The sequence below is a fragment of the Dama dama genome, chromosome 5, assembly GCF_033118175.1.
Source record: "Dama dama isolate Ldn47 chromosome 5, ASM3311817v1, whole genome shotgun sequence".
Lineage (NCBI taxonomy): Eukaryota > Metazoa > Chordata > Mammalia > Artiodactyla > Cervidae > Dama > Dama dama.
Window position 1 is genome coordinate 21,325,362 of NC_083685.1, and position 26,484 is coordinate 21,351,845.

At 58.4% G+C, this 26,484-nt stretch overlaps 1 protein-coding gene and 1 non-coding gene across 23 annotated transcripts in view; one reads left to right on the forward strand and one right to left on the reverse strand.

Moving 5' to 3' along the window:
• NCOR2 (nuclear receptor corepressor 2) overlaps positions 1–26,484 on the reverse strand; it is a 233,181-nt gene that overhangs the window by 27,558 nt on the left and 179,139 nt on the right. For 12 of the 22 annotated variants that reach the window (XM_061142080.1, XM_061142085.1, XM_061142082.1 and 9 more), the window contains exons 19-28: positions 21,575–21,722; positions 17,667–17,717; positions 15,951–16,584; positions 8,741–8,861; positions 7,412–7,583; positions 2,890–3,054; positions 1,632–1,771; positions 850–952; positions 540–644; positions 138–241 (exon numbers count right to left, since the gene is read on the reverse strand). In XM_061142080.1, the coding sequence (XP_060998063.1) occupies positions 138–241; positions 540–644; positions 850–952; positions 1,632–1,771; positions 2,890–3,054; positions 7,412–7,583; positions 8,741–8,861; positions 15,951–16,584; positions 17,667–17,717; positions 21,575–21,722 (1,743 nt within the window). The remainder of the gene's footprint in view (positions 1–137; positions 242–539; positions 645–849; positions 953–1,631; positions 1,772–2,889; positions 3,055–7,411; positions 7,584–8,740; positions 8,862–15,950; positions 16,585–17,666; positions 17,718–21,574; positions 21,723–26,484) is intronic. The other 10 variants (XM_061142101.1, XM_061142103.1, XM_061142102.1 and 7 more) reach the window with 4 other exon arrangements.
• TRNAW-CCA (transfer RNA tryptophan (anticodon CCA)) lies at positions 23,056–23,128 on the forward strand. The gene has a single exon. It is a non-coding gene; the product is annotated as a tRNA-Trp (tRNA).

Sequence of the window (26,484 nt, forward strand, 5' to 3'; positions counted from 1 at the left end):
TGGGGCGGGGGCCACGCAGGGATGCTGAGGGGGGAATGGGTGGGCTGCCCACTGCTTTGTCCACAATCGGGGCCACGTCCAGAATGCCGCCTGCGAGTCCCACCCTGGACCCGCACGCTGTGGCCCCAGACACCTACGTGGGTGATGGAGCCACGGTACGTGATGGGGCTCTCGGAGGGGACCCGCGTGCTGGGGGTGCCCTTGGTGATGCTTCCGCCTGGAACTGAGCCCAGAGACGTCCCTGGAAGACAGGAGACACAGGGCTTAGAGCTGGACCCAGAGCCACCCCGATTATGCTCCAGGTGACCTGCAAGTTCCATCCCCTTCAGTCGCAGTGTCTCAATGCAGAGTCCCCCTGCCCCTAAATGGAGAGAGAGACACTTGGGAAGAGAGGCTGCCAGACCCTCTGGGAGCTGACACTTCTCAGCAGGTTTTGGATAAGGGGTCTCATTCCTGCCTCGACCCTCCCCAGGATGGAAGGGCAGCTGCAGGGATGAGGGCAAGACACCGGGCCTCATACCCAGTTCCCACGCTCTCACCTCTCAGGACGGACGTCTCCTGGGCCGTAGGCACCCCCAGGCTCTCGGGGGGTCCGGCCTGGCCCCGTGGGGACAGCTGCTCCTGCTTCACTCCGCTGAACGGCGCTGGGGATGGGCCAGAGCGGTAAGCAGAGCCACAGGGCAGGGATCCGGAGGCATGGCTCCCCTCCCCGCCCTACCCAGGGGCTAGAGGTCCTCCCTGCCACGCTTGCTCCAGAGTCCCAAAGGCCAAATTGCCCTCCCTCGCCCCCTGACACAAAGGGTGGGAGACGAGCCCCGGCTGTCGAGGTTGGGGGCCCTGGATCCTTACCCAGTTTCTTGGGGTCCATGGCGAGGGGCAGCCCCATGGCAATGGGGCCCACGGGGGCCTTGGCATGCTCTGAGTACGGGACGTGGAGCTGCACCGACATTCCCTGTGGGGGCAGAGGTCATGGGTCCCAGAGGCTTCAACCAGGGCTTCCTGACACCCGCTTTCACGAGAGTGCAAGAGGAGGGGAACCTTGGGACCACACACGGGTCAGGGAGGAGAGGCCTGGGGCTCAAGTCCCGGCCCCGCTGCCCCTCTGAGCGACTGGGGACAAGTCGCTGCCTCTCCTGAGCCTCAGGGCCCGCACCTGTGTGGTGGCCAATCATGGCCTGGTTTAAAGGAAATGGTGCCCATGAGCATCTGGGCAAAGCAGAAGCCTTGCCCTGCCCTACAACCCACGGCAGCAGGTCAGGGAGACGAAGGGGCAGGTAGACCAAGGCTTTGCACGTGCTGGTGCTGGGTGTCTAGTGAGCATGCTCCCTGTTTCACAGTGGGGCGCAGCGAGGTTAAGTAACTTGCCGAAGGCCGCACAGTCTGGATGCAGCACCCCTGCTCTTGAATGCCCCATGGGGTGACCTCCCAAGGTCCTGAGGCCTGGGGCAGACTGCAACCAGCTTGGACCCAGCCACTTGGGTGCCTGGCCCCCCAACCAGACACCATCGGTCCCAGTGACCCCCTCCCCCAAGTATACAGATGGAAAGGCCAAACCCCTGAAAGAGGAAGGGGCTATTCTCTGGGCACCATCTGGCACGGGTGTTTCTGGGGGGCTGGCCCTCCCACCTCACCTGGGAGATGGCCCCCATTTGCCTCTCGAGGACGCTGGGGTGCTTGGTGGAGGAGATGAGGGGCGGTGGGTTGGAGATGGTGGGTGGCCGTGGCAGGACGGGCCGGGCGCTGTCGTGGAGGCCCAGGGGCAGCGGGTGACCTGCAGGGCACATGTCTGTCCTTCATGGGGCTCCGGAGCAGTGAGAGATACAGCCCCCGGGGCCACTCCCCACCCTGCCCTTGTCCTGTCCAGGGGAGTGCCTGTCCACACATGCCCCCCTAATGCTCCTCTCCCACCTCTGCTCTGATGAGCTGTCTGCATCCTTGGTTCAGACAACACTACTTCCACCCACCCCACCTCCCTCCATCCACCCCACCTCCAGGTCCTGGACCAGGTCCCTTCACTCTCCCTAGACTCCTTAACTGGTCTCTTCATCCCTCCTTTACCCTCCAATAATTCATTTCCCTCACAGGAACCAAAAGGATCTTTTTCAAAGTCTACTGGCTCACCTGCTCCCCCCGCCTCCCCTGCTGTGAGCCTTCTATGGCTCCCCACTGCCTTCAGGGTAAGATCTTAGCCTGTTACACAGCTTTCACGTCCGCCGGACCTTGTGGGTGTGGTCTCCCCAGGCTCACTGGGTACCGCGCTTCCACCACGGCAGTCTGATTCAGTGTCTCAAGCTTCGCCTGCTCTTTCCTGCCTCTGGACCTTTGCACATGCTGTTCCCACTGCCTGGCATACCCTTCCCTGTTTTTTTGGCTCTTTTGCCTCACTCATCCTGCAAGATCAGCTCTGCTGAGGATGACCTTTGCTAATTCAAGTCCTTATCCACCTCAAGCTGTGCCCCTTCGATGGCTGGTAGGGCCCAGCAGGACTGGGAACCTCAAGAAGGATCTAAATCCAGCCTGACTATATTTGTAAGCCAAAGCTGTCTCCTCCCCTCCTTACACCTTTCTCTCGACCTGCTCATTCTCCAGCTCTAAGTCACTGGTGGCACTCCCACTCCAAATCTGCCTCTCTCATCATCAGCTTAAGCACCTCCTATGGCTCCCTAGTACCAGTGCTTCCACTGTCATCCTGGAGATTCCTCAAACTTCAACGGAACCCCCTTTCCCTTCATTGACCAGACCATCTCTCCCGTCAGGACCCGTCAGACTCTGAGATCCTTCTGCATGCAGTTCCAAGCAGTGCCCAGTGTTTGGTGGGTGATTGGTGGTACCCAGTGATTGCCCGCTAGCTGACTTGAGGAGGAGGCCAGGCTGGGGTGAACTACTCACCAGGTGGGGCGTAGGAGAAGGCCAGGGGGTCAGGGGCATGTGGAGAGGCCTTGATCACCTCGCGAGGGGGCACGGGGAAGGGCAGGCCTGATGTCCAGCAGGAGGGGTCCGTGGGCAGCTTCTGGCCCTCAGTTGCAAAGGCCGGGAAGAACACAGGCTTCTCTGCTGAGGGGTGAGGCAGGGCAGGCAGTCAGCCATGCTCCGCCAGCCCTCAGGCCCCCAGTCCTGGCTGATCTGCTCAAATGAGCCCCCTCCCCTTGCCTGCAGCACCAGCCTTGGCCAGAGGAGGGTCCCAGCCAACGGTGACGGGGAGGAGGGGGGGCTGCTAGCGTGGTGCTCCCCCAAGTCTGCAGACCAGGCATCACTCTGACTCTGCTAATGTCCTGCCGGGCACGAGTGTGCCTTGGGAGTGGGCTGGGGGGCTCTCGGCGACCCTTGATTTCAGCCCTGGAAAGACACAAGCACTGGCCTGGCCCCAGGTGAGCAAGGGGCCTGGACAAACCTCCCAACCAGGGGACGGAGGTGGCGGCAAGGGGCCTGCCCACCACCTGATTTTGCATGTACACTTGTGCCAGAACATGGTCACGTCTACCCGCTTATTTACCATCTACGGCAGAGCTGAGGAGTTGCAACAGAGACTGTCTGGCCCGCAAAGCCTGAAATATTTACTATCTGGCCCTTTCCGGAAGAGGCTTGCTGATCTCTTCTGATGATGAAGGTGGTCAGAACAGTTTGCTGAGACCCATGTACGTGTGCTCTGGCGGGTGTGGCTGGGAGCCCACATGCTTGGGATGACAGCACGCGCACGTCAGCCTGTATAATAGCACGTTCTACGACCAGGCACTGGGCCGGGCGTTTCGAAAGCACGAACTCAACGAGCCTCCTCGCAGACTTGGGAGGAAGAGAGCACCCAGGTCCGGCGCTGTGGAATGGGAGCTGAGTACGGACACTCTGATGGACTTATCTAGGGTTGCCAGCAAACATCTGACTAAGTCAGGATTTGACCCCTTGACCTCATGGCCGCTGCAGCAGCAGGTAACAGAACAGCTCCCCTGCGGGGGCTCCAACTAAGGACACTGTGTCAACTGACTTGTTTATCCTCCTAATACCCTTCAGGGAACTGAGGAGGATTATCCCCATTCAGCAGATGGGAACACAGAGGCTCGGAGAGGCAAAGTCACCGTGTCAAAGGCTCACAGCCAGCGAGCAGGAGCCCTGAGCCCAGGCAGATGGGCTGCAGGCTGTGACCTTTACCTTCGCAACACACGCTGAGCACCACAAGAGGAGCAATGATTGACCCTGGATTCTCAGGCCTGAGGACTGTCTGCAGACACGGCAAAAGGCATGGCCGTCTTCACGGTGCTCTCCTGTGGCCTCTCGCTGCTGAAATCGGCCCTAAGCACCGAACCTCTCCCTTGAGATTTGGTGTTAGGCTGGAGGACCCATGGGAGCTGGGGGGTGGGGGTGGGGGGACCAGAGAGTAACCAGCTGCTAACAACTTGGGAACACCGGGCCTGGGATGGGAACGGCAGGCAGGTGTCCTCCCTGGTGCCACCTCCAGATGACGAAGGGAGGAGGCTCTTAAGACCCAGCTGGGCGAGCAGAAGCATGTTGGCAGCGATGAGAGGTGCCCGCTGTGGGCCTGGCAGGTGGGGTGGAGGCTGTGCGTGCTGTACCCCCTCCGCGTCTCTCCTGGGAGAGACAGAGCTCCCCCCGGACCTATGTGCCTGCTGGCAGGGGTAGCCTGCAGGAGGGGGGTCACACATGCGGGCAGTAATCCAGGTAGGGGTTCTCACACTCAATCTCCTCTAAAGGAGCACCTCTCTAGGGCCTGCACCGGGCCCAGAAAAATCCCCAAATGCCCTGGACGGTGTTCATCCAGCGACCCGACCCTGTGCGCACCCGGGCTGCTCTCTCCAGCTCAGCCGTGGCTGTGGTGGGAGGCGGCGGGAGGCCTCCGGTGCTGGAAGGGAAACTTGAGCCCGGGGCCAGGCTGGGCGGGTGGCTGAGAGCCTGGAGAGACAACCTGTTCCTCCAGCTGGGCCCGGGGAGCCCGAGGGGTGGGCGGAGCCAGGAGAGACCAGAGCTAGGTCGCGCTGGGTGTCAAGTTCACGCATGTGCCTAAGGGTGCTGGCCGCATACCCGACGCCAGGTGCACAGTCTCTGGTGCCGCCGAGCGATTCCAGGAAATGGCGCGGCCCTCCGCTGTGCCAACGGGCCGAACGCCAGACTCAGAAACCAGGGGGGTGGTGGCTCACCTTCTGCCAGGACAGGGCCTGTGACCCGTCCCAGCAGGCTCTGCCTGGCCCTGTGCGGTGTCCAGCCACCCAAGCGCAGCCTGGCCTGGCTCAGATCTGGCGCTGGCCAAGGCTGTGTGGGCCCCTGTCGTTGCTATGCGGCTACCCTGCCCTGGGCTAGTGCCCCAGCCCTCGAATGTCCTTCCAGACCATACCCCATGTCTCACACTACACTCTTGCCCAGCAAACCACACCCCCACCATGGGGAGTCTCGTGCCCAGCATGGGTGACCGGCAGGGTCCCAGGAGGTGGCTGACACCCTGCTTTCAACCCCACACTCAGGTTCATCAGCGGGTCCCACTGGCTTTGCCTCTGAAACAAAATCCCAAGCACTGCCCCCCCCCCACCTTCCTTCCATCTCCAGGGTCACCCATATAGTCCAGACTGTCACCACAGCTGGCGGGAACAGCACTGTGCCCTCCTCCATCTGCCCACAACTCCCTGTAGCCCTTTCTTCCCAACAATGGACAGAGAAAAAGAGATCTTTCCAAAATAGAAACCAGATAGCCTGACCTCTTCTCAGTCCCCAACACACCCCCCCCTGAAAATTCCTCTTGCAAAGGCTTTTTTTCCCTGCACCCAAGACCAAATGTCCATAGCACCATAGCCTACAAGGCCCTACACAATCTGGCCCCCATCCTCCCCTCCCCTCTCCCCAGCCACCATGACCTCTTGGCAGCTCCGCCGACACAGCAAGCTTGTTCCTACCCCAGGGCCTTTGCACATGCTGTTCCCTGTGCCTGGAATGCCCTTCCCCCAGATCTTCCCACCACTGCCTTCTCCTGGTCTCAGAGACCCCTTTCTCTGAGCCCCTCGTCACTCAGCCCATTTTGTGTCATTCGTTCCGTGAACTACCCTGAGGTCATCTTGCTTCCTCACGTGTTCCCCTGCTTAACATACTCTCATTCACAAAAAGGGCGGCTGCCCGGAGCAGGAAGTTCATCCTACTCACTGCCAGACCCCCACTACCCATGGGTAGTGCTTGGCAGTGGTGGGTGTTCAACACGTGTCCTGACCCCCTGGCCACACGCTGGATGGATGCGTCCCCGTCTGCGTGGGTGGCATCTGAGACTTCCTGTGGCAGGTGAAGGTAGCCGCAGGGAGACAGGTCGGGGGTCGGCCGATTAGCCGGGGAGAGTCTGGCAGACCCCTATCACTCGTGACATGTGGAGTTGGCCTCCTTTAGGGACAGCCCTGCTTTTGGCCTCAGACACACAGCACCACCCTCAGGGAGGCCCATGGCCGAGGGCCAGCCTGACTTTCTAGAGAAGGCAAGATGCCATACCAGAAGTTGCTCAAGGTGCGGGCGCAGATGGCCCTGGCCGCCCGAGTCTATCCCTGGCCGTGTTGGACAGGGAGGGTGGCCTGGGGTCCTGCTACCCTCAGACCCCTAGAGCAGCCTTCAGGAGCCTTGGCCAGCACAGCATGGGGGGAGCCTCTGGGGAGGGGGTCAGCCCCCAGTGCCTGTGTTATGACAGGCTGATCTGGGATGGGTGTCCCTTAGGGATACAGGCTTGAGACTTCTTGGGGCTGGTGGGGAGTGGGGCAGAGATAGAAGATCCAGAGAACAAGAAACCAGACCCCACCTGTCTCCTGACCTTGAACTTCACGTGGTGACAGTAAAGCACGCCCCGGGCAGTTGCTGCAACACAGCTGCTCGGGGAATCGCTCACTGGCTCCCCAGTGAACCCAGTGACCTCGGCCTGGAATAAGGTCAGGGTGAAAGCTGGAGACGGCAATGCTTCCTGCCCAGGCCCAGAGCCGTTGCCAGCTGGCGCTGAGCCTCAGGGTTCTAGAAGCTCACGTGTGGACTGAATCACATGGAATCAGAAACAGCCACAGACGTGTTTTCGTATACGCACAAAGCTTGTGGAAATTTTGAGAAGTAGCCAATGTTGAGAAACTCGAAGATTTCACATGAAAAGATGGATTTCTAGCTTCTCTGAAAGAACAACCCACAATCCCAGGCCTGAATTGCCACATGGTGACTCTTGGCTGAGGCCAGTGTGAGCCCACTTCAGAAAGAGCATGAGTTCTCCAATTTGCTGCAGTCCCCACCACCCTCTACTGCCTGACTCCCAAGTGTTTCACTCATTAACTTGGCCTGTCCTGCCACCACGGCCATGGAGTTGGAAACAGCTGCTCGGCATACACAAAAGGCCCCTTATTCCCGCCCATCAGGCCCCCTCTCCCTCTGACTCCCTCAGCCGCTGACACACACTTACCCTCCTTCTCGGCAGGAGGCGCAGGACTCCTGCTTTTGCCTCGAGGACTGCTGCTGGGCGGCTGGGGGGTGTCACTCTCCGGTTGCAGGTGCTGCGATGGTGGGGGGGCAGGGGGAGCTGGCTTAGGGGGAGCTGCTTCCTCCCGGGGCGGCTCGTGGACTTTGGTGACCTGCTGGGGGAAAGCCAGGAGGAGGGAGCGTCTTTACAGGCTGTTTGCAGGTCCCAGAGATCAGGGAAAGCCTTCCAGGCCCCCTGCGTGTGACCAGCCTCGAAGCTGAGGCCAAGGAGAGGTAGCAACATACCTAAGAGCACACGGCTTGAGGGCCAGGAGGGTAGGGCTTTGTGCCAAGTGTAGGGGGTGTGCCCAGCATCCCGGGCGCCTGGCTGTGGATGGGGAGCCCTCATTACCCTGCCCTTAGCCCCTTCTCCCTTCCCCAAATTTCTTGGGGTCTCAGAGAGATCAGAGCTGACAAATGGGACAGTGCCCGGCTGTGGGGAACAGGCAGCACAGCCTGGCACTCCTTGTACCCCTCACTTAAAAAGCCCTGGTCAGCTCGGAGTCTTTCAGCCCACAGCCCCCAGGTGCACTGGAAGGCCAGGCTCATGTCCTGGGAGAGGGCAATGACTATGTGAGGGTGCCAAGTCACTTCAGTCGTGTCCAACTCTAGGCTACCCTACGGACTGGAGCCCGCCAGGCTCCTCTGTCCATGGGATTTCCCAGGCAAGAATACTGGAGTGGGTTACCATGCCCTCCTCCAGGGGATCTTCCCAACCCAGGGATTGAACCCGCATCTCTTACGTCTCCTGCATTGGCAGACAGGTTCTTTACCACTAGCACCACCAATGACTGAGCCGTTACAATTAGGGGCCCCTCTGAGGGTCCTCCTGCTTGGCCTGGAGAATCTTCTGGACAACCCCCCAAACCCTGTAGAGGGTCTTAAGTTAACTGGTGGGGCCCTGCCTTCCTTTCTGAGGTGCTGTGACAGTGGGGGGCTTCCTGCCTGGTCTGGGGGGCTCTGGAGAACCCTCGGCAGGCGGGGGTGGTGGGGTGAGAGCTGCCAGGCTGGGAAGCCAGAAGGAGGAGATCTGCAGGCCGGGTACTTTGGGGGCCCCCCGGCCCCCCTACTGTTCCTGCCTGTCTCCATGGGGATTTCTACAGGAAACAGGAGGCGGTGGGAAGAGGGGGGGCTGCAGGTGCCGGGCCTCCACCTCCCTTGTCTGTGATCAGCCTGATTTATTGTCTCCCCACCAGGAAGTGAGGGTCACGGGGTCTCTGGGCGGCCGGGCTAGATAGGGGTCCTGGCCATGGGAGGGGGGCCCAGGACTCACGATCGGGGGGATGGCAGCTGCCCGCTGCTTCAGCTGTTTCAGGTCCAGCGGCTTCTGGGGCGAGGCGTGGGTCCTGGCGTCGCTGGTCGGGGTGAGGAGGCTGGGCCGCGGCGACAGGAGCCTGGCGGTGGGCGGGCATGGGGTTGGGGGGGGTGGGGGGGACGGGGAGACCAGCGTCAGGCCCACGGGCTCACAGCCTCTCCTGGCTCCTGCCTGGATGATGTGGCTGGGGCGGGGGAGTGGGGGGGCTGCCAGAGGGAGGCGAACATCCAGGGCTGGGGAGACCTGGGGTCGGGATGGGGGCTTTGCCCTCCCTCCTCTGTTCCATGCAAGGAACCAAGACCCCTCCCACCCCAGCCCAGAGGATCAAATGCTCCCAAGATGGCCCAGGGCAAGGAAAGTCCCAGAGAAGCCCATACTCAGGGCCCACACCACGCTCGGTCCTTGGGAAGCTGCTGGGAAACCCAAGAATCAACCTGATTAAGGCTTGGGAAGCTTAAGAGATTCAGGGAGATGACTCATCATCCAAGTATGAGAGGCTCAGGCCCCAGGGTAGGGGTCTGGGGTATGGTGCTGAGTGGACCCTGCTTACTGGAAATGAGGACTGGGGTGCCCTCCCACTCAACCAGAATGTGTGGCTAACCGGAATCTCACCCGCATACCAGGCGGGCGTAGGCTCTGCCGGCACAGGGTCAGCGTGTACATCACCTGCCCTGCAGCCATAAGTGGGGCTGTGGTGCTGAGCTGGGCCTGCAGGTAGCTTGTCCTCTAAAGCAAGGTCACGTCTGTCTGCTGCTGACATGCAGAACAGGGCAGCAACCTGGTGTGTGTGTGTGTGTGTGTGTGTGTGTGTGTGTGTGTGTGTGTGTGTGTGTGTGTGTGGGCTGCCAGGGCAGCAACCTGGTGTGTGTGTGTGTGTGTGTGTGTGTGTGTGAGCAACCTGGTGTGTGTGTGTGTGTATGTGTGTGTGTGTGTGGGCTGCCAGGGCTGGGGTCACCCCAGGGTAGAGCTGCTGCAGTGGCTTGGGTGCCCGGGGCCGAGGCTGCCCTGGGGCATGGCTCCAGAGCTGATCACCAGTGTCCCCTCCTCAAGACGTCTTCAGGGATTTCCAGGACACAACAGCCCTGGCCCGGTGCCACGCCACAAGCCCCGTCTGGTTCACCAGCTGGCACGAGGTCTCGAGGGCAGAAGCTCAGAGCCCCAGCCTCAGAGCCCCTCACCTCCACACTAGGGCTGCTGGGTTCCTGCCCAGCTCTCGAGTCCCACCTGGGACCACCACTCGCTGAATACACAGCAGGCCTGGGGAATCAAACAGTGTGCACACACAAGGCACTGGCCATGGGCTGGATTCAGCCAGGAGGGAGATTCACAAGTCAGGTCAGCAAAGCCTGAGGGTCCTGTGGGCACAGCCCCTAGCATGTGCCATGACCATCCTGGCTGATGCCATGTGCAGACCGTTGCAGGTCTGTGCAGATGCCATATGCAGATCTTCCAGGTAAGATCCGTGACAGCCAGGGTGCAGCTCACACCACCCAGAGCTGGCTGCCGGATGCAAGAGTGGATCACATGCCTTCCCGCCAGCATGCAGGACAGACGCGTGATGTGCAGCCAATGGGCCCCCTGCTCTCTGCAGTGATGGGACCGCAGCCCGTGACAAGCCAGTCCCTCGGGCGCTGACCCCCTGCCCACATCTGCCACACGCTCAGTTGAGCAGAGACAGTCTCGGCAACACCCCCTGGGGCTGCCCATGGCATGCAAGTGGCGCCGGGCTCCGAGGTCAGACTGACTTCATGCTCAGCTGGGCTTCACAGTCCTCCTGACCAGCTCACCCTCCCTGCCGTCCTCACCTCTCTTGACCTCTCCAGATCCTGCTCAGGCTCCTAGGACCACCGGAGGCCTCTCCTCTGTGGCTGCCCACCTTCGCTCCCCCAGAGACCCAAGCCCAGCCTCGTTTTGCCCACTACCCTTGGGCCAAAGCACCCTGACCAGGTCCAAGAACCCATGCTCTCACTTGTCCTGTACTCCTCACTGCCGGCTTCAAATGTCACCATCCCAGCCTCGCGCCCCTCCTCTTGCAACTAATTATCACTGTCTGCTTCAATCAACTAGTATTTGTAAACTTAAGAGTGAATACACTGCAGCCCTTCTGGAAAATGCTCCGGCATTTCCTCAGGAAGTGCATTAGAGTCACTTTAGGGCCCAGCACTTGCACTGCTGGGCTTACACTCGTGAGAGTAGACACACACACACGCCCACACACCAACCGTTCACGAAAGATCATAGCAGCCACGATCTGCAAAAGCCAAAAGGTGGAAGCAACCGCCATGGACAAAACCAGGTGAAATGGATAAGCAAAATGTGGTATGTCCATGCAGTGGAATATTACTTAGCCAAAAAGAATGACTCCAGGCTACAACTTGGATGAACCTCAGAAGCATGATGCTGAGGCAAGAAGCCGGTTGCAAAAGGCCACGTACTGCACGATTCCATTTACATGAAATTCCCATAAGAGGCAAATCCACAGACACAGAAGATAAGATGAGTGGGTACCAGGGGCTGGGGGGAGGGGGATAAGGACTGACTGCTAATGGCCTGGGGATTCTTTTGGGGGTAGTTGACAATATGCTGGAATTAAACAGTGATGACTACATAACTCTGTGAATGTACTAAAAAAATCACACTTCAATGGCTGAATTGTATGGCTTGTGAATTATGTCTCAGTAAAGCTGTTACAAGGAAAAGATAAAGAACATACTCCTTGCTGGCCACAAAATCAAGGGTTTGATATATTAAGTATATTGTTTCAATAAACAATAAAGGAATAATGCTATACTATTATCTACTGTATAAAATATTTAAAAATGCAAATTTTAAAGTTAAAATATAAACTTTTATATCTATGTAAATATAATTTTGTAGGGACACAAAATATGCTTTTATGACTCAAATAAAAAGCCAAGTGTGTGTCTCACTCTGATTGTCAGTGATCTAGGGCCTTTGTCCTGCCCTGGTTTCCCTGTGGCTCCCTGTCCAGGCAGGGGGCAGGCAGATTGGAGGGGAGCAGGGATCACCCTCAAATGCCCTCAGCAGGCACCAGCTGGGGGTGTGCATGGACGCCCAGACCCCTCTCTCCTGAGTCCCCCCGACCCCACCCGGGGAGGCAAGAGCTCAGCGGGGGCTGCAGCCACGGGCACCGCACTGCACAGTTGACCAGATGAGAGCAGCCTGACCGCTCACTGTAAAGAGAGCAGCCGAGAGCAAGGGCCTGAATCCTGATCTTCAACAAGCCCGAGGGGCCTGAGCCTCCCCACCACCCCGAAGGGCGGGAAGATGCCTGGCGCTCACGTGGCCCGCGAACTGCCTCATCCCACCTCCGCAGCAGCAGGAGCCACCACCTCCAGGAGCTCTCCTCAGTGTGTCGCCCTCCCTCTGTTCTCTCTCCTTTGTTTTCTCGGAAGACAGGGCGTTTATTTTCCTCGCAGAGACCGGGGCAGGGTAGGGGCTCTCGGAGCCTGGCACTGTGCACGTGACCTGGGCCGGGAGGGGTGGGGGCGGGGGTTGGGGGGAAGCTGGGTGGCGGGGGAAGCCGGCAACTCGGCTGGGAGCAGCCGGGGCCCTGCCCCTTAACCCTGAAGTTCAAGACTCCACCTCCCAGTTCAAATCCCACCACCGGCCGGATCACTTGACCGACTGTGCCTCACTCAGTTTCCTCATCTGTGAAATGGGTATGAGAAAAGTCGCTCCCTCCAGTGACTGTCCTGTGGGTAGGACACGGGAAGGCACAGGAAGCCGTGATGACAACGTCCAGTGCTGAGCGCCCTGGGCATCTTCTCATCCCTGTGGGTTTTCTTCCCACCCCGGAAGGCCAGGGCTGGGGAGGGCACAGGGCCCCAGGGGACTCTGGGTCTGCAACAGTATGTCCCTTCTCTGCTGAGCCCCCTCCCCAGATTCCTCATTACCGCTGGGCTGGGATAATCCCGGCTGCCAAGTTGGGGCTGGGAAGGCAGGATCATGAAGATACACAAAGGCATGGTCATGCTGGTCTCCCATGCCCCCAAGATAAAACCCCACTCCTCGCCTTAACCCCCGGGGCCCTGTGGGGCCAGGTAGAGCCAGGACTCTGCCCACCTCTGTGACCTCCCCTCAGGCCCTCTCCTCCTTCCCTCACTCGCTCCGCTCTCTGCCACAGGCCTCTTTGCCGTTTACAGAACATAATCTCGTGAGGCCATAGGATCCTTGCACTGGCTGTTCTCTCTGCCGACTTTCCCTCCACGCCTCATAGTCTGTGTTCCCATCATCCTTCAATGTCACCTCCTCAGGCAGGTCTCCCTGACTGCCCCTCACACTCCCCCCATGACCAATCTCTCCCTCATGCCCTCATCACACCAGCATTCCCTTTCTTCCACTGCTGTTCCAATTCCGTATGAGTCGCTCCCAGTGAAATGTAAGCTCCCTGGAGCCAGGACCTCATTTGTCGCTGCTCCCCTTGAGTCCAGGATGGTACCTGGCACACCCCAGTGCCTAGTTAATCATTTATGGAATAGAGAAATAAAGGAGAAATTGCTGTTACATTCTTTTGAAATTCCAGGGGCTCAGCGGAAGCGACTACATTCCAACCTCCTCGTGGAATGAACTTTGGGGGCTCCTGAAGCAGTTCCAAAGGAAGGGAGCAACTCTTTTCATTGAGCATCTTACCATGGGCTTGGAACTCCATTATCCTCCCAAGCAGCCCGTAAGCAGGGATACCCACGCCCGTCTTGTGGGTGAAAAACCTGAGGTCCAGGGCAAGGCACTTCTGAAGGCCCAGCCCTGCCAGAAAGTGCCCAGCACTGTCTCTGGGAAACGGAACAGGCTGGGGCAGGCGAGCTCAAGGCTCTGCAATCAAAGCCACTATCTCTGGCCGCTGGCCAAGAAAACTCCCAGGCAGAGCTGTCTGGCAGAAAGCAATGGAGAGTAAAAAGCAGGATATGATTTTCTCTCCCAAAGCCGTACGGGCACGGGCCAGAACGCAATGCATCTTGTGTCTTGTCCAGGGACGCCCAGTGCACTGCGCTGAGACTGCCAGGCGGGAGGCAGGGCTGTGGGCAGAGGGCCAGGACCTGGGGTCGCCCACCGATCTCTCTGGGGCAGTGGGGGGTGGTGCTGGCTGCCAGGGCGCACTCTGACGCATCTCGCCTGCGTCCTCCGGCGCCCGCCTGGCCCTGTGCGGCCACAGCCGGGGCAGGAGGGAGGGGTGGCGGACTGCCAGCCAGGAAGAGGTCAGGAGGCTGGCCTGAGTCCAGCCTCACCCTAAAGGCGGGGGACTGGCCTCGGTCACAGAGGGCGTGACAAACCAGGTGTCCTGACTCCCAGCCCAGGGCTCCTGCTCCCAAGGGACTGAAGGCTGGACGCTCAGGCAGGAAGAGTGGACAGGAGCCAGACCCAGCTGGGGGAGAGAAGGACACGTCCCTGGGTGGGGCTGAGGTTGTTGGGGGAGAGGCTGAAAGTAGGCTGCGGGGCTTCAGGCCTGGCCCGAGAGGTCCAGGGAGAAACTGTTGGGACCCAGGCCAACCCTCCGAGCTGGCCAGCCCAGGCAGGCCATGTGTACCCAAAACACAGCTCCAGGAGGCCGCTTATCAGCATGGCTGTCCCATGAGCTCAACGTTCTTCCCGCTAAGAGCAGAAACGTGTGTTTCCATGACTCTGTCTCTGCGGCCAGCAGGAGTTGGGTGGGGAGCCGCCCACCCTGACCCCATTACCCAGGCACAAAGAGCGAGACTCTGGCCCAGGGCCCTCCCCGGCAGATCGGGCCGCTGTGAACTCTTGTTTTCCAAGCTGCACCCACTGGGCAGGAAACTCAGGACCTCCGGGCCCCCAGAAACCTGCTGGCCAGACCTCTGCTTATCCAAGAGCCATACAAGAGGGCTGAGGGTCCTGCCAGGGACCAAAGGTAGCTCACCGAACAGGTGGGGACCCAGCGAGCTCTGACCAAGTCCGGTTTTCACATGAAACGTTCTAGCACTTGCCATCTTCGCATGCCCCAAGGTGAATCACGGCGCAGAGGAAACGGCTCCCAGTGAACCAGTCGGATTTGAAAGTCAGATTTTCCTCCCTCTCACGCTGCCCAGAACTTTTCCGAGAGACGTGAAAGGAGCGAAAACAGACTGCACTGTTTTCAGTCAAAATAAAAATGACCGGCCCGCCTCACGAGAAAACAATTCCTTAAGCCGCCCAGATGCAGGCGGGCGTGGCTCTCCGCAGCCCTGCCCTTTGCTGCCCATGTTGGGCCCTGAGTGGGGCCTGCCGGCTTCCACTCTGGCTGGGGTCTCGGGGACCCTCAGTGGGCAGAAGATGAATCAGCCAGGATCCCGGGAATCTGCCACTTGCCCCCACGTCCACCGCCACCAGCCTCACCAGCCACAGGACACCCCCAAGGCCGCCTCACAAAGCGCATCCCTCTGCTCCTCCGGCCCCCCATTAAATCTCCCTCCTCACACCGCTGGCAAGTTTCAGAGCCTGAGACACACCCCAAGTCTCAGGCACAAGCTGTGGAGGTCTCATTGTCCTGAGAACAAAATGCAGCCACCCAACCAGCCCGGAGGCCCCGCAAGGCGGGCTGGTCTGCTGAAATCGTGCAGGCTCAGTCCCGCACCCTGCCTCTGCACTTGCTGGGCCCACCGTGTTGAGGGTAGAACTATGTGAACTTCTTTGGAAATAGGCTCTTTGCAAATGTGATGCAGTTAAGAGGAGGTCCTAAGGGTGGACCCTCATCCAAGGACCGACATTCTTACGGCCAAAGGGAAATGTGGGCACAGGGACACGTGCAGAGAATGTCACGGGACCACAAAGTGATGCATCTACAAGTCAAGGATGGCCGGCACCACCAGAGGCTGGAGGAGGCAGGAAGGAGCCTTCAGGGGGAGTGGCCCTGCCGATGCCTTGACTCTGGGGTGGCCCTTGGTGGTGACAGCTCTGGAAGCTATTCCATGACCACTGTTACCCTACTTCTCCCCACCCAGACTCAGCTCAGAGGCCACCGCTAAGGGGAAACCAACCCCATCGATGCTGCCCTGTCCCAACACTGGAACTCCTGCCTGACAGAGAACACTTAGTGGCGGCCCCTCTTCCTCCGAGGGCAGGCGAGGAATCAGCCTCGTGTGCCGTGGTCTCGGTACACGGGTGACGCTCACTGAGCAGGTACAGAAGGAGACGACGTAGCCGGCGCCCTCACCTGTTCTTGTCGCCGCCCTCGGGCTCGTCCACCTCGTCAGCACTGCAGGTCGCGCTGGAGTCACTGTCCTGCGGGGCGCCCGAGCCCTTGGCCGCCGGGCCTTTGCCCCCAGAGCTGCTGGCCTCCTTCTTCTCCACCTTGAGCACCCCCTCGGGCGCGGCCTCCACCGCAGCCTCCGGGCCCGCCTTCACCTTGTCGGGCCCCTCTCCGGCGGCCTCCTCCTCGCACTCAGTCTTGATGGGTTCCGCGGGGTGCACCTCGCCCGGCTCCTCCGTCTTGGCCTTGCCCACGTCGGCCGCCAGCTCTGGGGCCACGGGGGGCTTCTGCTCCTCCCCCTCCTCGGTTGAGGGGGCGGCTGTGGCCTCTTCCTCCTTCTCCTCCTTGGGGACCACGGCAGGGGGCGTGGTGGGCGACTGGGGGGCTGGCGGGGGTGTGGGCGGGCTGGTGGCTTCGGGGGCCGGGGCGGGCTCGGTGGGGGCCGGGGCGTCCTCGGGCGGCGGGGTGGGTGGCTCGGGAGGTGGCGCATCCGTGCCCGGGGCGGGCGGGGGCTTGGGCCCATTCTGCCCCGTGTCCTTGGCGGCCTCAGTGCGGGGTGAGGGGACGCTCTCGGTGTCGGAGCTGTTGTTGACGGCGGCTGCGGGGAGAGAGCAAAGATGGGGTGAGTGGTGTGGGGGAGGCTCAGGGTCGAGACAGGTGGGGCCCTGCCCACGCTCCCCCCACCACCCAATGACCCAGACCGTGCAGCCTGGCTCTGGGTAGGAGTTCAGGGGACCGCGGTCCCATCCCTGGACACCAAACAGCCCCGAGGCACCTACACGCCTGGGCAGCCCGCCTAGCCCCTCCCAGGCCTGTCCTCCTCTGGCCGCCCTCTCCACCTGCTGACCCTGGAGGAGCCCAGGACCTGTTAACTTCCGATCCCCGGAGTGGCTGGGTGGGTGGCCAGCGCCCTACGGAGCCAGGCTAGGGGCAGCGAGGGGTGCAAGCTTTTGCTCTGGGGTCTCCTTGTTCTCACTGGAGCTGCAGCCCTGGCTCTGGCCCTGCTGACACAGTGACCTCCCGGCCTCACTTTCCCCATCTGTAGAGTGGGGAGAACAGTTCCCACCTCACAGGGGTTGTGGCACACAGGGTGACACCTGGCAACTGTTTGCTGTTGTGTTATCACTGTCGTCCTCATGAAATGCGGCCAGTGAACCTGGAGGAGCTCACGGGGAGAAGCTCCACACCAACTACAGCCCCTGGCCACTGTCCATAGGGCTGGTATGCAGCAGGTGCACAATAAGTGCTGATCAAAAGACAATGTGCACAGATGAAGGGAAAGGGGACCTCAGCTCCAGACCTGGCTCCTTAGCCTTAACCATGACTCCTGTCCTCTTTGGGTTTCAGTTTTCCTCACTTTCTACAGAATGGGGACATTTGAAACCTCCCTCCCCGACACCTGCTGTAAGGGAAACAGAAGTGGGTAAGAGTCACAGGTGAACACACTAGTAAGAAATCAACGGAACAGTGGAGTCAAGTGCACTGATCTGCAGGTGCGAGCCAGGAACAGCATGGGGAACAGACACTGCACTGAGGAGGGGGGACAGAGGCGGCGGTGGCACCAGCAGTGGTGCGCTCACAGAGGTGGGGCCCCTCATAGACAACAGGGGACCTGGGGGTGCCCCCCACCCCGGCCTGGCCCTACCCCCACCCCCCCAGGCCAGCTGGCCACATTCGTACCTGGGCCACTGCATTCCCCTCTGGGGACCTCGTTCCCAGAGGCGTGTAAGGCTGGAAGGAAGTGAGAGAAGGGTTAGAAGCGAGGTGGCATAAGGAGCAGGTGGGGAGAGAAGAGGATCTGGGGCCAGGCAGGCAGGGAGGACCTACAACCCTGTCCCAAAAGCCCGCAGCCCAGAACACTCCTGGGTGTCCTTGGACAAGTCACTGGCCTTCTCTGGTTCCCAGCTCCAGGGTCCTCGGGGTGGGGTGCTGGTCTCAGAGTGGGGCAGGGCTGGAGGGAGAGGCCTTTGGGGCTACCCGGCCCCATCTCACCCCTCAGGCACGGAGCCAGGCCAACAGGGGCTGCCAGTGCCCTGCAAAAACACTTCCTTCAGCCTTTACTGCCCCCAGACTCCCACGTCTCCCATCTCTTGCCTTAAGGCCCAGAGCAAAGGCCACTCCTCCCAGAAATGACCATCCCAACAGCAGCAACACAGGCTTGCTCTGTGGGTGTTGGGCTCTGGGCAAAGCTCTTCAACACACACAACTCATCCTCAATCACCTCTAAGTTAGAGACGATCATCACCACTCTGCTTTGCAGATGAGGAAACAGAGAGGCTGAGTCACTTGTCCCAGGCCACACTGCATGGGGGCAGGAGAGGGTTGACCCCAGCATCCTGTATCCCTAACCACAGGGTTCCTGACCCTGTCTTCTGACTCCAGCAATGTCACTCCCTCCTTCCACATCGTCACACTACAGGACGAAGGGGGCCAGCACTGAGGTCCTCTGGACAAATGGCTTAGTCCCAGAGTCTGTGCATTTATCTATAAAATGAGTGGTTTATGCCTGGCTCTCTCTCTTATCCAGCAGCTTATCTCTGTCAGGGATTCTCAGGCATGAGCGTGCCTGAGGGCTGTGAAGACTCAGCTAGGCCCACCCCCAAAACATTCCTCACTCAGTAGGTCCAGGTGGGGCCCAAGAATCAGTATTTCTGACAAGTTTAAATCCTGGTCCCCAAACAGGCCAACTAGCTTCCTTGGATAACTTCCCTGTGTCTCAGAGTCCTTGTCTATAAAATGGGGTGACAACAGCACTCATTGGGCTGTTGTGACGATTAAAGGGCATAATTCAAGGCTGATGCTCTTATTACAACCACAGTCTTTATTGGAGAAACTACAGGGTCAAATGGATCACTTCTCCATCCCCTGGACTCATCTCCAGCCTGGATACAAGGCCCTTGCTGCCTACACCTTGGAGGGGTCTGTGGTGCTGTTGGGGCTGGTGGGATATTCTAGACAGTTCCATTGGAAAGACCTGAGGCCCTAACCTGGGATCTACCTCCCCTCCCCTATCCTGGTCACAAGGGACAGGTTTACACAGCAAATGCCAGTCTGATTGGCAGATTCCAACTCTACCAGCTACATGACACCCTGTGTGAGTAATTCTCCTCTCCTTCCCCACATGAGGCCTCTGTTTCCTCATCTGTAAGATGGGACCATCACCCAGTGCCTTTGGGCAGAATCTTCTCAACTGCCTCCTTTGATGTGCTCGGGGCCACCAGGTGGTCACAGAAGCCCTGAGTTCAGCAGGCCAGCCAAGAATGCCCCTCTCCCATCCTTGATAGGGAGGGTGAACCCTACAGGGGACAGAGAACTCACTACCTCAAAATTCTCTAACTGGGCAGCATCTGTTCTGCTTTTAATGCCGAGCCAAAGTCTGGCTTCCTTTAACTTTCCCACCAAGGCTGCATCCTGCCCACACACAGCCGGGAGGATATTTAAAGAGAAGAGTGCGTTCTTGCTCCCCAGGTTCCCTTTTCCTGGTTACAGACCCAGGACTCAGAATTCAAGGACCTGAGGGATTTGGAGCCTTCCATCAGAAACTGGTCAGGCCTCTAGCCAACCTGGGCTGGAGAGACCCAGGGCTGAGGAGGAGGCCAGACTCAGCACCCCAGGTCACCCCCAACATGATAACAACAACCAAATGGGCCGATTCTTCATTTTCAACCTGGAAGTAGGATTCAGACTGGTGAATACACTGCAGGCTGGCACAACTTGGATTTATTTGCATGTCTTGCTTACAGAGCCGGGGGTGATTCACACCTTCCTTGCACACACTGGCAGAAGTTTGGGAGTTTAAATGCAGGGGCAGGCAGATAGGAGCGAGAGGAGGGAAACCTGGGCAGGAGACGGGATGGGAGGAGAGGAGGGTGCCTTCACCAAGAACATGAGGCCCCGCTGGGGAGTTCTGGTGGGCGGGATGGCAGAAGGAGAAGCAGACACATTTAGCAAAGCAGGGAGGGGGGGTCTTCAGGGGTGTTGTGTGTGGGGTCTTCAGAGCTGTTATGCCTTGAGGGACTGGTGTAGACGAAGTAAAAGGGAGAGGGCTGGGGGCCAAAGGCAGAGTAATCAGTGACCAGGGACGCAGGCCTGCCCTTGGGCAGCCTGGTGTATCTTCCACATTTATAAATGCTATTTGCATAGCGGAGCCAGGTGTTACACGGGGGCTAGGCTCTGAAGCTGAGTGACCATCTCATGTAGTCGAAATCCTCCTTTTGAGAAGTGATCAGAACCAAGAGCAAAATTTAAATATTAATTCTCACTCTCTCTTTAGCAGCCCTCACCAGGTGGCAGAATTCATCTAAGATCCAGGCCGACGATGCACCTCTGGGGTACCTTATGCAACTGCCCCCAGCCTCAGTGCCCCCAGGCAGAAAGCTGGGGGCTGTGCAGTTTACCATCGAAATTTGGACACTTGGGAGCAAAATGAAGCATAATTACATAACTTTTGAATACCTATCGACCAACGGTATTGGTTCTGCTTACACTGGTCAAAAAATAATGTATATTAGTCGCTCAGTCGTTTCCTGACTCTAATGCAACCCCATGGACTGTAGTCCACCAGACTCCTCTGTCCATGGGATTCTCCAGGCAAGAATACTGGAGTATAAAATAATGGTTCAGGTCAGAAAACTATTTTTATGGACTTCTCTGGTGGTCCGGTGGTTAAGACTCCATGTTTCCACTGCAAGGGGCACAGGTTTGATTTCTGGTCAGAGAGCTAAGATCCCACGTGCTATGTGGTGTGATTAAAAAAAAAAACCACCTATTTTCAAAAATAAACAATAAACATTTTTTTCCCTAAAATGTGACACCAGATATGCTGGCAAGATAACAGGTGTCACCAGAACTGGATATGTCCTGAATGCATAAGGTCACCAAGACTGAACTCATAGGGGGCAGGAGGATTGAATGAACAAGTGTCCTGTGAGTGCAGAGAGGCAGATTACCATGATTATTGTTGCCACTGTCAACGCCATCGTCACCATGATCATTACCATCACCATCACTGTCAAACATCACCATGATCATCATCATCATCATCACTGTCACCATCACTGACATCATCACCATCATCGTCACCATCATCACCACCGTCACCATCACCATCATCGTCGTCATCACCATCACCACCATCATCAAACATCACCATCATCACCATGATCACTACCATCACCACCATCATCAAACATCACCATCATCACCATCAGCATCACTGACATCACCACCACCGTCACCATCACCATCATCACCATCACCATCACCACCATTGTCAAACATCACCATCATCACCATGATCATCATCATCATCACTATCACCATCACTGACATCATCACCATCATCGTCACCATCACCACCACCGTCACCATCACCATCATCGTCGTCATCACCATCACCACCATCGTCAAACATCACCATCATCACCATGATCACCGTCATCATCACTATCACCATCACTGACATCATCACCACCATCGTCACCATCACCACCATGATCATCACCCTCTCCCCTTGGGGCAGTCCAGGCCCCTTCTCAGCAGGACCCAGGCATTTCTGGAAGAGGTCAGCTCCCACCGCCCACCCTCACCTTCTGCCTCCTCTGCCATCTCCTCTTCGTTTCCACTCACGCCCGACGCCTCCATCTCCTCGTCCTCCACTACGGGTGGGAAGGCGGCCTCCTCACTGGCAGCAGCCGGGGCTTTCTTCTTCTTCCTCCGTGCATTCCTCTCCTTCTCCTAGGGCACAGGGATAGTGGTGGGTCAGGGCCAGCACCAGGGCCAGGACCTGGGCTGTCAGCCCGGGGACTCCTGGAGCCAGAAGCCTGCCATAGCTCCTAGGGACAGTGATCCCGGCCACGTGATCCCAAGGGCGCTCTTCCCCGCTCGCTCCCAAACTGCACGGCCAGACATGCCAGTGGTTATTTTTACCCAGAGCTTCATCCTTCCATCGTGTCCCAGATACACCAGGGTGCAGCCTGGCCTATGGGCTGCCCCGACATCCTTCCAGAACAGGTGAGGAAGGACTGCCTCTGCCTGGAGGCCCCCCATGATTGCTCCAGCCCTGCTGGCTGTCCAAGCCAGAGCGATGACTGCACTCCCTGGAGGGCACACTGCCAGGCAGTGCAGTCAGTACACTGGAGAGAATGAATGGATGAAGCGTCCCCTTGCGGCACCATCTGCCCCCAGGTTAGCTTGGGTGGCGTGTCATTTCACCCCACCGGTTTTTACAGTATATCAGAGGATAAGAAAGCACAACGAAAGATGTAGACAGGGTCTCTGCCCCTCCACAGGCCAGCTAGTCAGGGAGACGGCAATTGACACATCAATTAAAAAGACTCAGAGGTGGAAGCACGGCAGCCCGTGGGGACAGACAGGGTGGGGTGAGAGTGCAGGGGGGTGGGGCTCAGGAAAGACTTCTCGGAAGAGGTGACATCTGAGCTGAGTCCTGAGAAGAAGCTGGCCAGACAAGGCTCTGGACAAGAGTGGCCCAGGTGGAAGGAACTGCAAGTACGGAGGCTGGAGGTGGAACCAGCTGGGTGGTTCGAGGAACAGAAAGAAGGCCCTTGGTCAGCAGCCTTTCACTTCCCTCCACACCTCCCCCCAGTCTGGTCCCCAGAAGCCATGCTCCCCACTCTGGGAGCCAAGGGCCCACCCCCAGCCGGGGCACAACTCCTCCTTGACGGCTCCTGTCTTTGCACCTCACTGTGCCAGGTGCCCCAGGAGGATGTCTCTTTACCCCCAGGCTGAGCCAGGCAGAGGTTCAGAAAGCGTTTGTTGATTGACTTACTGAGTGACTGAATCGGGAGCCTGAACACACAGTTGGCAGAGTCAGGGCACGTGTAGAGGCATCATGTGCTGGGGATCCGAAGTGACCAGGGACTCCCAGGGGGGTGGACTGGCCCCTAAGATGGGACCCACCCCAATACAGTCAGTATGATTGGAGGGGTCACAGCCTGAACCCCTTGGGGTTCCCAAGGAAGAAGATGGAACCGAAATGCTCCTAGACATGTCAACAGCTCCCAGTGAAGCCCCTTACCCTGGGCTGACTAGATTCCTCCCAGAATAAAGGTCCCTGGTGGCTCAGAGGTTAAAGCGTCTGCCTCCAATGCGGAAGACCCGGGTTCGATCCCTGGGTCAGGAAGATCCCCTGGAGAAGGAAATGGCAACTGACTCCAGAATTCTTGCCCCGGAGAATCCCATAGACGGAGGAGCCTGGTGGGCTACAGTCCACAGGGTCGCAAAGAGTCGGACATGACTGAGCGACTTCACTTCCACTTTGAACCCTAGAATGGGACCTTAACTTAGAAATGAGCTCTTTCCAGAGGTAATTAGGTGAGACGAGGTCTTATTAGGTGAGAAGAAGAAAGAAGGCTGCTTAGTTGTATCCGACTCTTTGCAACCCCATGGACTATACAGTTCATGGAATTCTCCAGGCCAGAATATTGGAGTGGGTAGCCATTTCCTTCTCCAGGGGATCTTCCCAACCCAGGAATCAAACCCAGGTCTCCTGCATTGCAGCCAGATTCTTTACCAACTGAGCTATTAGGGAAGCCCAACTGAGCTATGAGGGAGGACCCTAAATCTAACATGACTAGTGTCCTTAGAAGAAGAGGGACTCTTGGACACAGAGGCACCCGAGCCACCAGCCGAGGAATGTCCGGGATTGTGGGCCGGCCCCAGAAGCTGGGAGAGCAGGGTGGGGGGCCTCCCCTGGAGCCTTTGGAAGAAGCAGGACCCTGCCGACATCTTGATTTCAGACTTCTAGCCTCTAGGATTGCAAGATAGCAAGTTCCCGTACCAGTCTGTGGTACGCTATTACAGGGAAAAGGGCACCTAGTGCACCTCCCCTCTGCCAGTTCCCCAGCCCCATGCAGCCCAACTCACTCTCAGACAAATGCCCCATCACCTCCAGGTGCCAGCAGGCCCTGCGCAGCCTGGCCCCTTACCATGCGGGGCCGCGAGCAGGCCTCAGGGGTCCCCAGGCCCCAGCCCCTGCCCAGGAGTCGGATCACTTCCTGTCCTGTCTCCTTCCTGAGCAAACGGGGCTCCTTGGAGTGCAGCCACTCAGAGTATAGGGAAGAAGAGGGAAAGTCCGTTTGCCCGTTAGTCACGGTTTCCGTCACCAGCGCTCGGCCAGGGCTGCAGCCCCACCCTGCTGAGCGTCCACCGGGCCCCTGGGCGCGCCCAGCTCCGCCGCCATCTGCCCACTTCCAGGGGCTGGCGCAGTCCAGCACCAAATCCCGAGCTTCTCCCGGGAGGGTCCCCCGGCTGGAGCTCGTGAGGACACGAGAAAGTGGTGTGGCATGTGGGTTCTGTGGGTGCGGCTGAGGGTTCCCGCTTCTTCCCCAATCTATTTTTAACAGACAGGGACCCACTCGAGTGTTTGGGGCTGGGTGAGGGTGAGCGATCAGCTGCCTGGGGGCTGGGTCAGGGGGAACACTTGGAGCCTCATAGGGAATGGGGGCTTCCTGTGGGCCAGGCGGGGAGGCATCTCCTGGGGAAACTGAGGTCCCTTGGACCCGCAGCCCAGGCCACGTTGTCCCAAGCAGGGTGAGTATGACGTCAAGACCGAATCTCCCCAACAGCACGTCTGAGAGGCTGGTGGACTTCGTGTCCCAGGAATCATACCAAATCCTTCCACACGTGGCCCCAAACCCCAGAATTGAGAGTTGTGTATGGAATAGGAGATGCCGGCGATACGACTGTTAGTGATTACAGCTGATGTTTATTAAGCACCTACTATGTGCCAAGCCTTCTCTACTTACAAATTTCCTGGGTCTGCACATCTGCTCTGCAAGTCAGAGAATTCTGCTCCCTGCTTTAAACTCTCCAGCCATTCCGAGAACCCACAATATAAAAACTCAAGTCCTCCACACTCCATACAGTCCAGTGTGATTTAGATCTAGACCCCACTCAGCTCTCTAACTGGTTTACCTTCCAGGTCTTCTACAAACACTGCCCTTCTTATGCAGATGTGCTCACAATGCCCTGGCCACAGGACCTTTGCACTGCTCATTCTTCTGGCTGAACATCCTTCTCCCAGACACCCACAATGCCTGCCTCCATTAGGGTTTCACTCGTACATCACCTCCCCAGAGAGGCCTTCCCTGATTACTCTGTCAAAATGAGGTAATCTCACTCCCCATCAATCACTTTCTACTACTATCCCTCATTGTACCATCTTCAGACCACAATCAGAAATTATCAGTGTGTTAACATTAATTTGTCTCTCCAGCTAGAACTAACTTGTCGAGGGCTGGCACCTTTGTTCTCAGCTGAATTCCCAGCACACCTAGAACAGAGCCTCGTGCAGAATAGGCACTCTGTAATTACTTCTTTAGATGCATGAAACTGACAGACAAAGACACTGGCTCAGAGAGGCAAAAACACCCGCCCAAGATCACACAGTTCGTGGGGTCAAGAAGCCCAGACTTCATTGCAGGTCAGGTTCAAGTACTTCCCTGCCTGATCATCTCTCTCTCTTCAGGCCTGTGCAGCTTCAGATGGAAGAGGCAACAGAGGAAAACACAGTGAGGTGGGGGATGGGTTGAGACAGACAGACGCGGAGAGACACAGAAGCTGAGCCCCGGGGCCTGGATTCACAGATGGGAGGAAAGGGTAACCTTTGGCCATTAGGAGAGGGAGGGAAAACCTCGGAGAAGTCACCAGTGCCAGATGTTACATAACTCTGGGACGTGCTCCGCCTGCCCACCCGACCCTGCTTCCTGCTGACGTTGTCAGCGGCCACACTCAGGCCAGGTCTGGCGCAAGTCAGGAGGGGACACCCCCTGACCCCCTGCTTCCCCTACTGCTTCCTCTGCTGGCGGAGGGTGACATGTCTTCCTGAGCTCCAGACGGGGCCTGGCCGGCAGCCAGAGGTGGCGGCCCCTGCTTCAGGAATCGTAAGGATCTGTCTCCCTCCCGGGGTCTGGAGGGTGCGGGGCAGCATCTTGGGAGGCCTGCTTGCATTCTCCAGTGACGGGGAACTCATCCCTGCACCCTGGGTGGCCAACTGTCAGGATGGCTGGACCCGGGTTGATGGGTCCCCAAATCCCTCAGTACACTCTATCCACAGCCTTCAACGTAAGTCCACTCCTTTGCAGTCAGCAGGGAAGGAGAGCCAACCCCACTCTCCCAAACAGCCCTTTCTCATCCATAAGTGACCAGCCAGGTTCACCCGTCTGCTGGCCTCAGAACATGGCCTACCGGCCCCCACCTTCTGGGCCACTGCTTCCCACCAGGACCACCTCTGCTGAGTTCCATGGGAGTTCTGGAACATAGGGAGGGGATCCAGAAAGGGAAGCCAGGGGCGCCTACAGATGTGAGTTCAAACCCTCCCTGTGGCCTCACCAGGCCCTTCTCCCATCTGATCTCAGCATCTTCACCTGAGGATAGGGTCAACGGTGACGACCTCAGGGGTCTGGGGAGGGGCCCAAGATGGAGCTCAGGGTCCCCCTGCTGCTCACACCCGCCCCTCCTCCTCAGCCTGCCAGTGATG